Source organism: Pocillopora verrucosa, chromosome 5 (assembly GCF_036669915.1).
Source record: "Pocillopora verrucosa isolate sample1 chromosome 5, ASM3666991v2, whole genome shotgun sequence".
Lineage (NCBI taxonomy): Eukaryota > Metazoa > Cnidaria > Anthozoa > Scleractinia > Pocilloporidae > Pocillopora > Pocillopora verrucosa.
In genome coordinates, this window is record NC_089316.1 from 7,850,853 (window position 1) to 7,867,253 (window position 16,401).

Consider the following 16,401-nt stretch of genomic DNA (forward strand, 5'->3'; position numbering starts at 1 on the left):
ATCGCAACCCTGCACGGGACCAGTTTTTCGATGATCTTCATGTGAAGGTGGATCCGTCAGTTCCTACCATCCTTTGCGGCGATTTCAACGCAGTTTTTGATCGGTCGGTTGACCGTTTCGGTTCGGACCCATCTGACCCGTCTCGTGAGAGTTTTTCTTCTCTCCGGGACCTTTTCGATGTCTGTTGCACTGTTGACATTTGGAGGTATCTCCATCCTTCTTCTTCTAGCTTTTCTGGACCAGGTGGGACGGCTCCCGTGCCTCCCGTATTGATCTCTGTGGTATTCCGTATGTGTGGGTTTCTTCTGTTCTCTCGTGTGATCTCCTTCCCGTCCCTTCTCTGATCATTGTGGTCTCCTCACTGTTGTCTCAGTCCCGGATGTCGTCCCACCTGGCCCCGGTCTTTGGAAGCTTAATATTTCTATTCTGCAAGAGCAAGCGTACGTCCGTTTAATTTGTGACTTTTGGGCGTCATGGCGCTCCTCGGTCCTCCGTTTCCCCTCGCTGGCGGAATGGTGGGATGAGGGGAAGAGTCGCATTAAAGGGCTCTCGATTCGCTATTGTTGTTCAAGGTCAGCTGCTCGGTCCCGTAATCGGGATCTTCTTGTGCGGCTTGTGAACCATCTGAAGTCCAAGGTGGATGATGGTTCCATGTCTTGTCTCGGGCCTTATCATTCTGCTCTCTCTGAATTGGCTGTCCTGGACTCTGAGGCTGCGAGGGGCGCTCAGGTTCGGGTAAGGGTCAGATGGGTCGAGGAAGGTGAGATTTCATCTTCCTATTTTTTCCGTCTTGAGAAGAAACGGTCCGCGGACCGTTGGATTTCTGCGCTGAGGGAGAGCGACGGCTCTATTGTTTCCTCTCCTGTTGATTTATGTCGTTCTTTGTCCTCGTTTTATCTTGATCTTTTTACTGCCTCCGACACAGACTCCTGTGCTCAGTCCGCCCTCCTGGGGAACTTGTCATCGTTTCTCCCCAGTGATCAGGCGGCTTTGTGTGAGGGTCATCTGTCGGCTGCAGAGGTTTCTTCTGCTCTCCTCGGTATGGCCAGGCGCAAGGCTCCTGGGCTGGATGGTCTGCCGGTGGAATTTTACGTTAAGTTTTGGGATGTGCTCGGTCCGGATCTTGTTTCCGTCTTAAACTCTTGTCTTGATTCGGGTTCCCTGGCTCTCTCTCAGCGCAGAGGCATAATCTCGTTGTCTTTTAAGAAGGGTGATCGCTTGGACCCTCGTAACTGGCGTCCAATTACCCTTCTTAATGTTGATTATAAGTTAGCTTCCCGCGCTATTGCTGGGCGGCTGCTCAAAGTAATTCATCTTATTGTCGCTAAGGACCAGCAAGTGGGGTTCCCGGGAGGTTTATTGGCGAAAATGTCGCGCTCCTTCGGGACGTTGCTGACTATGCCTCCTCCTCTGGCGCCTCGGTGGCCATTCTTTCCCTAGATCAGGAGAAGGCTTTTGACCGTGTTGATTGGTCTTTCATGCGGTCCACTCTGTGTACCATGGGCTTTGGCCCCTCCTTCATTTCTTGGTTGATTTGTTTTATCATCGGGTTCAGAGTGCTGTCAATGTAACGGATATTTGTCTTCTTTCTTTAGCCTCTCTCGTGGTGTGCGACAGGGTTGTCCCCTGTCGCCTTTGCTCTATGTCTTGGTCTCCGAGGTGTTGGCGGTTAACATTCGCTGTAATCCCCGCATTTCTGGTCTCTGTCTTCCTGGGGCGTTTCCGCTGTCTCCAATCTCTCAGTATGCGGACGATACGTCTCTTATCTTAACATCGGATGATGCCATTGTTGCGGCTTTCGAGACGTATGCTCTTTTTGAGCAAGCTTCGGGTTCGAAGCTGAACCAGTCCAAGTCTAAAGGGCTCTGGCTGGGTGGCTGGTGTGGTCGGGTAGACCCCCCAGTCGTTTTGGACTGGTCGTCCTCTAAGCTCAAGGTCCTTGGTGTTTTCATCGGTGTGGGTGATTTGGAGGCTGATAATTGGCGCCCCAGGATTGATGCTGTGGAACGCGTACTCAACTCCTGGCGTTCTCGCTCTCTTTCTTTTCGTGGCAAGGCCCTGGTTGTTAATGCTTTGGCCCTTTCCGGGTTTGGTATGTGGCGTCTCTCGTTCACATGCCCCCTTGGGTCCTAAAGGAACTTTCCTCTCTTGCCTTCTCTTTTTTGGTCTGGTAAGCGCGATCTAGTATCGCGCTCTGTTGTAGTCCAATCCTCGTTGTTCGGTGGTTTTTCGGTGGTTGATGTCAAACTTAAAGTCTGGGCTCTTCTCGGTCAGTGGGTGAGGAGGTTTGCCTCCTCCTTTTTCTGGCTGGGTTTCTTTCATGTCATTCTGGTTTAACTTTCATTTTGGTGCTTCCCCCTTTTGTCGTTTTTTTCCCGGCCGTATTCTTTCGACCCTAGGGTCTTGCCCCCCTTCTATAGGTCTCTTCTTCTTGCTTGGCGTGGTCTTGATGGTTCTTTTTCGGTGTCTCGTGATGCCCTCGTCTATGGCGCGTCTTCTGCTCATGTCTGTTCCCCCGTGTCGATCTCGAGCACCAAGGCTTGTTACCTGTTCCTTTTGTCTGAAAGTATGGTCTCTCCACATTGCGTGGAGAAGTTTGCTGGGGTTTATGGTGCTCTTGATTGGCCGGCCACTTGGCGCTCCCTTTTCTTCTTTGATCTGGACCGTCAGGTGATCGATCTGAGTTGGAAGATTGCCCATGGGGTTCTTTATACGGCGCAGCGTCTCGGGTCTTTCGGGTTGCCAGTTCCTCTCTCTTGCTTTTGTGGGGCTCCTGTGGAATCTTTGGAGCATCTTTTCTTTTTGTGTCCTCTGGCTCAGAGTGTTTTGTCTTGGCTTCAATCTTTGCTGTTTGCTTTTTCTCCTATGTGTCCGGTTATTTTGTGTAGGCATGTTCTTTTTGGCTTTAATTCTGATGAGTTGCGTGTCACGCCTCGTATTTTTTTTATTGCTGAACTTGGCTTTCAAACCTCTAAGTGAAACGTTGGCGCTTTTCCATGGACGAGCTTTTCATTGCAATATTACATTCTTGTTTTGTATGTACTGTTAAGAACTAAAGAAATTCGAAAAAAAAATGTAATAAAAGAATTGTGAAACTATTTCGAAAAAAGCATCTTAGACATGGTGATTGCATTAGTCAAGAGACTCGAAGTTTGAACCGTACTCATTTAGCGTCCCTCTCAGGGTCCTGTTCACAGTTAAGATGTTATCGGATGTTAATTCACTTGATGCCCGATAGCCTTTCCATATTCGTCCTAATGCGCTGATTAATTCTAAACAAATAGATAATCTTATGTTTGGCGTGTAACTGATTGTGTTGCGTTATTGGTGGTTTTGGCGGTCTGGGCCAGATTACCTGAGTGATATAGTCACTTTTTTCACTCATTAACGTTTATGGAGATGCCAGGTGTCTTGATTTTGATAGAAGGTAATGACCTCTCAGCCTAGAGCAAAGTCACTCTCATTTCACCAGTAAGGCTCAAAGTAAAGCTTAAGACAACCTCTGAGCCTAGAATTCCAACTGATGGTAATTCACCTTTATAATAACAATACTGTAACATGTCAAAGAAAAGGTGTGCGGTAGAAAAAGTAATCAGCATTTTAAGGTATTTTCATCTCGTTGGTTTGGCAGAGGTGAAAGAAAATCCACATGTTCGACTGGACAGAACTCGGCGGTGCTCCATCTGATGTGTTAGTGTAAACTTTTGACGAGGGGCAAAATTTCAGCGAGTGGTTTTATTACCAGGCTTTTTTCAGCAAAAGCTCCGACTGATTCCATTTATGGAAAAAAAAAAATTCGTTAAGGTGTAAAGTTAACAACCCAGTGCGTCTACACATTTTATTAGTAACGCTTCATGCTCCGGCGTCATGCGAAAATAAGTTTTTCTCAGAGCATTTTATGTACAGTAATGCAAGAGGAAGCCATTACTAATCTTAGCCCCTACAGATAACAATAATTTATCCCTTTGTTGAGAGATGCCTTTTTTGCAAGTTTCCTTTTTTTATTATTGCTGTTTATTTAATAATAATTGACAATTGAATTCTAACATTACTTGTGGGAGAATTACCTGCAATTTAATCAAGGAAAATGTTCAATATTAAATTAATTGTGACAGTTCTAAAGAAAACTATCTTACTCTCCTTTTGCTGTTCCTTACGTTACGATCTTTTACAATAAGTTTCTTCATTTATTACTGAATTGTTGTGATGTAAAGTTAAAACCAGTTTTGATTGATTACTTTGTTTTTGCCTTACTGGGTTCTGGTTTCATGCATTTACCCGAACATTTCTTTGTTGTTGTTGTCATTTTCCCTGGTTACTGATATTATGGTAGAAGCTACTCTTTCGCGATTGCTATCAAGTGAATTTGAAGAGTCTTTTACATAACATTTCATTAGATGAGTGGTACCGAGAACCTACTCTGGCATATGGACTACATAAAAAATTCCGTGTAAGTTAAATATATTTACAAAGGGATAAAGTTTTTGTTAAATGATGAGATTACATATGCGATGCCCTTCTACCACTCAAGCAGCTGAGTCACAAAGTGACTCAGCTCATATCACTTTCCTTTGAAAAGAGCACCAACGATTTTTGGATACGTTGTTAATAAACTCGCCTTGTTTTGCCTCGTTTGCTTTGTTTTCGGGTCTCTTCTTGTAAATTAGAAACAAATAAATATCAAATGATTCAAAGACTAGTCTTAGAAAAGAAGTGGCTCTTGCGGGTTTTTCTCCAGCGCTCATTATTTTTCATAGGATTCTTTAAATATTTTTGCAGGTTAAAAAAAGGAAAATTTCACAATGAGAAACTGTGATTTTGATTTCAAATCTAACATTTCTGTGAAAAATTGTTGGTGATGTGCTTGAACGGTGTACAAAGTTGTTTACAACACCTTACAACTCACCTATACTACTCTAAGTCTTATTTTTAGCACATCGCGGCTTCGAATATTTTTCTTTTTGCGTTTCTGTTGTAGGAAAACATTAAACTTTGAAAAACTGGTCAACTTTTAAAAACTACATGCGGCTTTTCAACGTAATCGTACTCATGCATGTTGCACTCGCCCCAATGGCTTATGCAATTTGGTTAGTCTTTGAAAATTTACTCGTGCTGATTTCTCCCAAATTGCACTCGAAACGCATGATTACCTATACAAATTGCTGCAAAAAATTGTTTTGACAAATTTCATCTTGAATGAATGGAGTGCCTGTGCGCTTAATTAAATAACGGTTACGCAGGCTAAACCATTGAATTTTGCTTACTGTGTGTCTGGAAATTTGTTTAACGTTCCAAAATACTGAGTCACAATTATTACGTTAACTTTGTGTTATTTTTTATAGGACATCAGATTTTGACTGTCTTTACTTTTTTTTTCTACGCCGATATTGTAAGACAGCGCCTCCTTGTATTCCGTCAACCTACGCTAAAATAACCGTGGTTAATAATTACAGCTAAAGAAGGATTTTAAAAAATATACTAAAAAAAGAAATTCACAATTAAAAGGCTCGAAAACCATCAGCTTGAGAGTTTGCGTCATGCAGATTTTATTTGAAGATTACCTTGAAGATCCTTGAACTCTCTTCGATAACAGAGGCTCTCTGATGAGAATTATCATTATAATGAAATAAATACCTGTTTGCCACCAAAGTTAAAATCTGCTGATAGTGTTCACGATAGAGAAGAAAGGTTAAGTAGGTCACATATTAAAAACCTCACACACATGTAGTTACGGAGCGATTTATGAGTCCTCTTACTGCGCCATGTATATTTGCTTCGCATTCAGTCTGTACCACAGTAGCGTGAATCACAACCAGGTGGGTGGTGAAGTTTGTAGATGAAGTAGGATCCACAGTTTTTCACAAAAATCGTTGTTGAGTATTTGCAAACCGGGAGCTCAGATAGACGATTACTAAAGCAGACCTTCATTTGAACTTCACCATCTTGCACTGTAGGATGAGCACCATCCAACCAGCCTGACCAGTCTGTATCACATCTGTATGCTGGCAAACGTGTTGTTGGCATTTTTGTTCCCGCAACTCCCACAAAACGATATCATCCCTCAGGGAGTTTGTAGTCACACAATTCTGAACCGGGAGGTGTAAGGTAATCTATCTTTCTATTGGCTTCACTAAGGTTTTCATAATGATAGCAAGGATCAGCTGCAAAGTGAAATGAGAATTGCAAAAGGACTGATATTATTAAAATCAAGCCCAAAAGATATTTATTTGAGTGCCCTCAAATATTTCAGAATTATGTGTTGACTTAAGAAAAGCCCTCCAGAGATTTTGCGTCAAATTGTCGCCAAGTAGTTTCGTTTCTTAATGCACAAACTTTGTGCATTGAAACTTGAGTCCGAGTTAAGTCCTTAAAAATTGTTTTAACTATGGTTCCGTGACCAAAAATTGATGCATTAAGGACATTTATTTTTTATGAGGTTTCTACTGTAGGAAAGACGCCCCCGTGGACGTAAATTACAACCGCCGGACCGGTGCCGCTTGAAGATAATTAGGTCCTGAATATTCTACTTTTCAAAGCAGAAAAGAAGTACGACCGGTCAAGCAATTTGAACTATATTCTCTTAATATTTATTCCCAAACAATATTTTTTGACTGAACTCAGTTATCAATATTTGAGAGAAAAGTTGTCTAGAATCATTTATCCAAAATGAACCTCATGATTCATGCTATCAATTACTTTGTCTAAATGTTGATATTCGTCTTAAAGACTAATCCAGCCCTCTACACATGGAGAATAAAGAAGTTGCTGCACGAGATTTGGCTCATTTTTTTGTGTTCTTTTTCATTTGATCTCCTTCAAGGCACCGCAAAACCTCAAAGCCGTCGAGGGAAAGCTATTGTATTAAAAAATGTCCCTATGGAAATATCGTGGTTTTTTATGTTCTATTTGATAAATGTTGGCCATATTTTGAAAGTGTGAGATTTTTGAAAGCGATATTTCACCGCCGCAAATGACTGAAAACAAACAAAAAAAAAAGCTGTGAAACAGCACTTCTAACAAGGGACAAAATAAAACGGTGCACCAAATAGGCCTTATAAATCTAAGCTTATCTCAAAGAAACTATGCAGTTTTGGTTCCTTTTCTAAATTCTGTGGCTGTGCAGTTTACTAATAACTTGTGCGATCCTAATAACTTCTAGTCCCAAATAATCTTTATTTGAATTTAAATTTAGAGCATGTACAGGTGGTCTGAATTCTGAAACCTCTCGGGCAAACTCTGGCGCTTTTCCACGGACGAGCTTATCGAGGCAGTCTTTATAATCTTGTTTTGTTTCTACTGTTAAGAACTACAGATATTCGAAAACAATTTAATGAAAGAATTGTGAATATGTTTCGAAAAAAGCATCTGGGACAGGGTGTTTGTCTCCATTGAGAGACTCTAAGTTTGAAGCGTGCTCATTTAGTGTCACTCTCAGGGTCGTGTTCACGGTTCGAGATATTATCAGACATTAATTCATGCGATGCCCTTTACACATTCATTCAAGTGCGCTGATCAATTTTGAACAAATAGATAATTGTATGTTTGGCGAGTAACCAATTGTGTTGCGTTATTATTGAGATCATTTTAGGAAACGTTTTTAGTTATATCACGTTGACTTACTTTCCAACGATTAAGGTCCATCTATTTGCTAATTAGAATGATGAATTAACTTTTTGGTGGTTTGTGCCAGGTTACCTAACAAATTCAATATGGGTGGTCAAAAGTCGCTTATGTCTCTAGTATTCTGATTCCCTTGCTGAAAAAACACAAACACCTCAGTACAAATGAAATTTTGGTAAGATATTTGTTTGCAAAGATGAATGACACCTTTTTACCTAAGAGAGAGAAAAGAAAAGTGAACCATTTACACCCTTCCATCAGTATGTATTTTCCCCGTACTGTTCTTGATACATTTCAGACATGCAACTTACAAGGAGAATGTGGTTAAAAATCAAGAGCTCTTTCAAGTTTGTGATCATTTCTTTTGTTTTTCAGCAGTGAATAATAAATTGTTTGATACTTTTCTCAATCACAATTTCACTGTGAACTGGAATCAAGTTGGTGGCGTATGTAATTGTGCTCACCAATTCCTCACTTACATGAAATCCAGATACATGACTTATTTTGTACTCCTTGATCCTTACAGATGCTCTGTTAAAGTTGTGGAGACATGAGGGGTTGAGAGGTTTATACAAGGTAACCTTGAAATGTATCTGTTGACAGCTTTTTGATTGATTGATCAAGTTAAAAATTGAGATTATTTTGACTGTGTGTGCTGGTCTTGTGGTGAAGTATGCAGGGTATTGGTCTCTAATAAAGTCAACCAAATCCAAGAAGTCACAAGTGTTGCGTACCGCTCCATGTGTACCTTAATACCTTGAGCTTAAGTACAAAAAAAAAATAATGGAATAAAATGTAGTATTATAGAGGAATTATTAAATAACAATTGCATGTTGAGGCCCCTGAGGAAGGCAAATGCCGAAACGCGTCGGGTCTTGAATAAAGCGTTGAAAACGGAAGCACATTCTCCATTGTGCAAATTATATATATATATATATATATATATATATATATATATAACTAACTGCAGACAGTACTGTTTCGGCCTTCTGGGCCTCATCAGTGCAGTGCTGATGCTAGGATGGAGGTAAGGCTATATAGCCACCCCAAGTGATCTCACACGTGTGGTATCATCTAAGCCATGCCAGAGTGCTCAAACTAGATAAACTAGTGAGCATGCATAATGCTAGCAGCAATGACTCATCCTAGTAGAGTGCTCAATTTGGACATGAAAGCAAAGCTTTGTATGCCAAAGAGCTATATCTAACTGCAGACAGTACTGTATATATATATATATATATATAGTATTTAGTTCTTAAATGTACATGGGCGATTCAATAGTGGAAGTGTAAAAGTGTTCTTATGGAAAAGGAGGAAAAAAACAATCAAAAAGAGAAAAAGGGAAGGGAAGAGCAAGAACAAAAGAGAAGCACAAACATCAGTCTTAGAGTTAAGACCTCGCTATCTTTGCCTAGCTTAGAGTTTACCTGAGTTTATGTGTTTGGATGGAACATGAAGTTTTCTCATATCATTATATTTTACTTGACCAGGGTTACGTTCCAGCTATTTTTGGCGTATCACACGGAGCACTGCAATTCATGGCCTATGAGGAGCTGAAGAAAGGCTACAGTCAATATTTTGGAACACCAATCAACAAGAAGCTGGTGAATACTGTCTGCACGTGTCTGTATAGTTGATTGTATACGTGTTAACGCTCACAAATTCAACCGAGTTAGCAAACAAGAAACTCTTGCTCTTAATCCTTGACATACAAAACATGTGAAGTGCTTTTACTCTGATCATGTTAATAGCTTAGGGTGGATGATTGAAGTGCTGTCATTTACTGGAAGGAAACTTTTCTCTCAACTCCCCTCTCCACCCAGAAGGATTGATAAGAATCATCCTTTTGCCCCCCTCCCCAAGATTGACTGACATCTAACTTCTCCTTACAATATCACCTCTGAATCACACATGGAGGTCATGAGAATAGAGGAAATATTCAGCCACCGAAAAAGTTCTTGACTGTTTAAGAAATTCTCCTTGTTAGTATCTTTGGAAATGTACAGAGAACAGTATGGAGAATATGAATATTGATGTTAGGGTGTAAAGGGTCAATACGAACACATGTAGTGGCCAGTGGCGAATGTAAAGGGAGAACATGAGAGAGGGAAGGGTGGGGGAAGTTTTTGGCTTCTCATCTTGAGTAGTAGTCCTCCATGACGAGCTTCAGCATTTTGAAGCTACAACTGACGTCCAAAAGACAACCTCTATTACCTTTGTTGTACATGTGGCTGGTAGGATGGTACTTATAGGATGACGGTTATTATTATGTAACCATGGGTTATCTTGGGAATCACTCTGAAGTGCTGAAAATATAGTAGTTCTTTTTTTTTTATATAAAGTGTTTTGCTCTCTAATTTATGTTTTGCTAACTTTCATTTTCTTCATAGAGTTCAACTGAGTACCTTGTAATGGCTTCACTGTCGAAAATTTTCGCTGCAACAGCGACATATCCTTATCAAGTGGTTAGAGCAAGACTTCAGGTTAGAATGGGAGATTCATTAGCAAATTATTAACCTTTTTGACACAGATTTAGATTTCGTTTTACTTTTGTATGCTATTATCTTTAAATAAACTTGTAGTTTAAGGCCGTTTTTAGTTTTCAGGCCGGTGATCTCATCGGTTGGTTTACTGGACTCCAGGTTGATGTGACCTGTGCTCGAGCCTCGAGCCTCAGCTAGGTCATTGTGTCGGTTCCTTGGGAAAAGATTCGTTAGCCCCACACATCCCCCCCCCCCCAGTGGTTCAAATGGGCACCAACAAAAGGCCAGGGAAACCCTACAATGTGGATAAATACCAAATCTCACGAGGGAGAGTAGCTTTCACCCTCTTTCACTCTCCCTATTCCTCTTAAGAAACACGGATCCAAGATGGTTATGAGAACGCACGGCGCGAAAGTTTTGATCCTGTGCCCATAAAATTAGCTAAAACCAATTGAATATATCAGGAGCTGTCTCTAAGCAAGTCTGTTTTGTTAAATCGTTCAGTATTTACTATTTCCTGCTGACATTTATTGTTCATGAATTTTACTTTTCTAAAGAATCAGTACACGATGGTGGAATACAAAGGCGCGTTGGATGTGATTAGTAAGACTTTCAGGTAAGTTGGAACTTGACTTGAGGACTTAAAGTTTTCGATACGTTATAGACTAGCTTTCCATATCTAGTTTCAAACCCTCTGCATTAAAGAGAGGTACATGTTTTGCCCGTTTGAAACAATTTGACAAAGAACTGGACCAAAATTGGCGGAGAACTGAAACCAGCTTGTTTGAGAACTGTATCCAATTTCGGATTGACTTACGGCTTAGTGGTAAAGTCCACATTTTTATGGAAGAAGGTATTCTTCTTTTTCTGGCCTCTCCTCACGGCAGGTTCTTTTCAAAATCTTAGGCATGAAGGAGTAACAGGATTTTATAAAGGATTAATTCCCAGTGTCCTCAGGTAAGGCTAAATGTTAAAAATTTGATGATATAAGTAGATTTGCTTGTTAGTTTTATGTGTTGAACCGCATTGTATAATCTAGAATTGGCCAAGAGGGCTTAGTGGGCTCTCATCTTTAATTTTAGGTGGCACTTTGTAAAGGAAAGGGTCTTAAGAGATGGGGTACCCCCATAAGGTGTTTGAACTTATTTGCACCCTCCATCTGTGAGAAACTGGGAAGAAGAGACAGGCGATAGATACATTAAGAGGCTATAAAATTTGGAGTAGGTGCCATGTCATTGTTTTCGTCAGTTACATGTTCGAATACTGTGAAATTATTAAGATACTTAATTAAGATACTTTTTTTGGAAATCCAGCAAAGGAGCGCTTTAGAAGAAACCCTGAAACTGTAATATATGTAAAACGTTCATTGTCGATTTTACTGTGTATTGTGCGTTTGATTGTTGTTGATTGTTGTTTCTTTTTAGAGTAACGCCAGCATGTGCACTTACATTTGTGGTGTACGAAAACGTTATTCACTTCCTTCTGCCGGACAGATGACATCGACAGGATAAATGATGGGATCCGGCAACGGGAGACAATGGGCAATACTACAGCACCTTGTTTTATTACCAGACTTTATTCCGCAACAGTTCCAACTGATTCATTTATGGAAAAAATATATTAACCGAGTGAAGTTAACCGCCCAGTGCGTTTACACATTTTATCGATAACTTCATTTACCAGCGGAATGTGAATATGAATTTTTTCAGAGCAATTTTTTTACATCAATGCAAAAGGTATACATTATTACTATCAGGTCCTAAGGGTAACAATGATTTCTCCCATTGTTCTTTTATAAAGAACCTTCCCCCTCCCTTTTGTCCCTTTTCCCATACGGGTATCAAATTTATGTACATCCACTTAGCACTAACAAAGGCATGAACTACAAGAGATGCCTTTTTGCAATTTTTTTTTTATTACTATTAACTTCATAATTCAAACATTACTTGTGAAAACTACTTGCAATTAATCAAGAAAAATGTTCAATATTAAGTTAAAAATTACCTTATTTTCCTTTTTCTGTTCCTTACGTTAAAATATTTTTCAATAACTTTCTCCATTTGTTACTGCATCGTTGCGATGTAAAGTTAAACCCAGTTTTGATTTATGGCTCTGTTTTTACTTCACTGTAACATTTCCTTGTTTTTGTTGTTATTTTTACCTGGTTATTGACATTAACTTCAGTAAAGAACGGTGAAAGCTACTCTTTCGCGATCGCTATCAGATGAGTGGTATCGAGAACCTACTCCGACCCATGGACTACACTGCCCTTAACGCTTACTCGTGTTCGTGTAATGAAACTAGTCCGTGTAAGTTAAATTTATTTACAAAGAGATACACAGTTTTTGTTAAATAATGAGATAATTTATTTACACCACTCAAGAAGCTGAGCCACAATTGACCCAGCTCATATCACTTTACTTTGAAGAGTCTACCGACGATTTTTCTATATTTTGATACGTTGTCAAGAAACTCGCCTTGCTTTGCCTCATTTGCTTTGTGTTCAAGTCTCTTATTGTAAATTAGAGACAAATGAACATCAAATGATTGGAAGACTAGTCTTAGTTAGAATATTGAAATATCAGGCAGTAGCCTTTGGGGGTTACGGTGAGAGTGGGTTTCTTTTCTGCGCTTACTATTTTTCATAGGATTCTTTGAATATGTTTGCATTATATAAAAGGAAAACTTCGCCGAGAGAAACTGTGATTTTGATTTCAAATCTAACATTCCTGAAAAAAAAATTTTTGGTGATGTACTTAAACGGTGTAGAAAGTTGTTTACAACTTGTGTTTACCTATGCTGCTCTAAATACTGGTTTTTAACACATTGCAGTTCTGAATACCTTTCTTTTAGCTTGTTAATGTTGTAGGCAAACATTAACCGTAGTAAAACAGGTCAACTTTTAAAAGCTATAAAAGTATTTTAACAAATTTCGTCTTGAATGAATGAGGTGCCCGTGCTCTTAGTTAAATAAGCTTTATAAGGACACTTTGAAGCCATTGCGTCAAGATCTTTAACTTGGATTTAAAATAAGCGTGAGATGTAAGCGATCCATTAATTTCAAATGAATTCTGGTCGATTACGACACATTTAACACACGGTTACGCAGGCTAAACCATTGAATTTTGCTTACTGTGTTTCTGGAAATTGGTTCAATGTTTTAAAATACTGAGTCACTATTATTACGTTAACTTTATGTAATTTCAAAGGACATCAGATTTTGACTGTCATCGCTTTTTTTTCTACGCCTATAACGAAAGAAAGCGCCTGTTTGTATTCCACGGACCTACGCTGAAATAATCATGGTTTATAATTACAGTAATTGAAGGATGAAAAAAAACGCAAAAAAAAAAACATAAATGAAAGGCTCAAAAACCTTAAGCTTGAGAGTTTGTGTCTTGCAGATTTTACTGGAAGATTACTTAAAGATACTTGGGGCAACTCTCTTTGATGACAGAGGCTATCTGATGAGAATTATCATTCTAATGAGATAAGTACCTGTTTGCCACCAAAGTTAAAATCTGATGATAATGTTTACGATAGAGAAGAAAGGTTGAATACCTTACATGTCGAAACTTTATATACATGTATCTACGGAGCAATTTGTGAGTTCTCTTACTAGGCGAGGTATATTTGCTTCACATTCAGTCTGCACTACAGTAGCGTGAATTACAACTAGGTGGCTTTAGAAGTTTGTAGATAAAGTAGGATCCACAGTTTTTTACAAAAATAGTATTTTTGCTTTGGCAACCAGTAGAGCGATCACTAAAGCAGACCTCCTTGCCTACTTTACCATCTTCCACTGTAGGATGAGCATCATCCAACCAGCCTGACCAGTCTGTACCACATCTGAATGCTGGCACACGTGTTGTGGGCATTTTTGTTCCTGCAGCTCCCACAAAACGATACCATCCCTCGGGGAGTGAGTAGTCACACAAAAGTGGTCCATCTGACGGTGTAATGTAACTGCTCTTTCTATTGGTGTCACTCAGGTTTTGATAATTATAACATGGGTAGGCTAGTAAATGAAATAACAAAAAGGTTGTAGTAACAAAGATAACATTTTTTGTTGAAATTTTTCAAGTCAATCAGTTCGACAACAACTAGATGGGACTAATGATTTACAAGAACAACGATGCGTTAAGTAAAATTTAAAGAAGAATTTGGATTGGACAGTGATGATGCAAATAGGAACTAAAATGAAATGATAGCATTATACAGAGTTATGTGAACTCTTGCTTTAATCGCCAATCAAAGCCTGTAGTTGTTTGTACCTCAACTGGAAGCTACCAAACGCGTTTAGGACATTTTTGATCTTCAGTTCCCAAACAACGATACCAGCCCAGAGGTATTTGGTAGTAACACAATTAAGTCCCAGGAGTGTGCAATGACTTTCTGTCTATTAGCACCATCCAATTATTTATAATCATAACGCGAATGAATGAGTTGCTAGTAATCGGATCCTTGCGTTTGCACAAAGATTTCCTAAGCAATCACTTTAATGTATTGCGATATTATTAAATGCCCAAGCACACCATTTCTATCTCCTGCTGCTTCAAAGTAGCGTTGTAGCGCTCTTTTGTATTACCAAGCCAAGAAAAAAGCTAGAAGCTATAAGTAGACTTAACACACGTAAAAAAACTGAAAAGGCTAATATGTCTAAATTTCGAGACCAGAACACGATGTCAATTTTACAATAAACTGTGCGCAGGGTGAAAAGTCAATCGGTTCATTTTACTTCATATCTCATGGTTGTTCAAACAAAACTTACGCTTCCCTTGAATCAACATGACCCATTCCAATTCTGATAAAGCAGCGGCAAAAAAAGCGATGATCTCTCTTCATAATCGTTTCTTTGGACCTCGAAACAGCCTTTCGCCATACATTTATTTCTAGAGAGTTGTAATGTTTGCCCCGTGGCGCTCCCAGAAATCTTTGCGAAAACACAAGGATCCGATTGCTGGCAACTCATTCATCGGTTTGCATAGGTCAAATAAGGATCATAGCTGCTATTATTATTATTAGGGAATCTTTTAAAGCTCAGGGATTCTTGAAGGTTTTTTAGTTCCACGGAGAGTTTCATTTCTACATCATGTAAAAGTTCGTGTAAGGTTGTTAAATAATTTAAAACATAATCAAAAAATGATCGTTTCTGTGCACAAGGTAGCATAAAATTATGCCTCCTCGATGTGAATTTCGGATGGAAGTCAACTCTGAGGAATTTACTGCTACTTTCAACGCGGGAAACAAAATAAAAATTTAATCGCCTTCATGAAAAACCACTGCTTATATTACGAGTTATGAGCGAACGCGGCTGAATGGTGCGGCGCTGGAGTCAATTATGTCATTTCGGAAAGAGATGAAATTCGCCTGTGTAGTTTTGTTCATTTCCAGCATATCCAGGGTGACATTGATATACATGTGATCCAAGGGTGTTCATGCATGTAGCATTCACGTGATAGGAATGATTTCCTTTACATTCGTTAAAAGAGTGGTTTAGCGAGAGGACGGGAACGTCATTTCAAAACGGCGCGCGCAGCAAAAATGCCGAACGAACCGTCCACGTTATATTTGTTCTTGAATATCCTAACCTTGGCTCTTTCGGATCATTATCAGCCTTGAATTTTCGGTTTCATAGACCACTTGAAGGACAACGAAATTATCCTCTTAGTGTAACGACAAGCACAAACCGAGGAGAGTTTACTACAAGTGAGTTGTTAATATGAATCCACATGGGCGATTAAACTTTGAAATTATTTCATTTCAGTTAAGTCTCGAGTCTGCAGATTTATCTATCAAATTTTGAAGCCCACTAAATATTTTTTTTCGATGATTTGTATCGCTGTCATTTCGTATCGTGCTTCAAGATTTCAGCACTACTGCTTTTTCTTCATAATTTTGTAAAGTATAATTTGGAATTGAAATCGTCGCCGTTTTTCCCTTGTTTGCTGAATTTTCTTCTCAATCATGACAGTACACCTCTTTTAAGCAAGTGTCATGGCGAAACATGTAGAGATCAAGCGACCCAACGATGGAGTTGTTTACAATCAGTTCCCGTTTAACCATGAACCAATGAAATGCACTCAAACTAGTCACCAAGGAAACGGTTAGACTGAGGAATCAGACTTCGTTCCTGTTTTATTTTGTTTTTATTTTTAGTTTAATTTTTTTGACGAATAAATTCGTTGAAGACTGAATCAAATTAATAGATTTAGAAAACCATGCCGAAATCAAGTTGATTGTTATTTTCTTTCGTAGATGACTTACTTGTCTAAGTTTTCACCGGCGCTGATCAAAA

General features: G+C 39.3%; 1 protein-coding gene across 1 annotated transcript; it reads left to right on the forward strand.

Annotated features, from left to right (window-relative positions):
- The first annotated feature begins 8,151 nt into the window (after positions 1-8,151).
- On the forward strand, positions 8,152-11,644 carry LOC131788462 (solute carrier family 25 member 32-like). Its single transcript, XM_059105557.2, has 6 exons — positions 8,152-8,196; positions 9,111-9,224; positions 10,011-10,103; positions 10,661-10,719; positions 11,010-11,060; positions 11,528-11,644. The coding sequence occupies exons 2-6, from the start codon at positions 9,159-9,161 to the stop codon at positions 11,598-11,600; spliced, it is 342 nt and encodes a 113-aa protein (XP_058961540.2). The 5' UTR covers positions 8,152-8,196; positions 9,111-9,158; the 3' UTR covers positions 11,601-11,644.
- Positions 11,645-16,401: the final 4,757 nt, after the last annotated feature.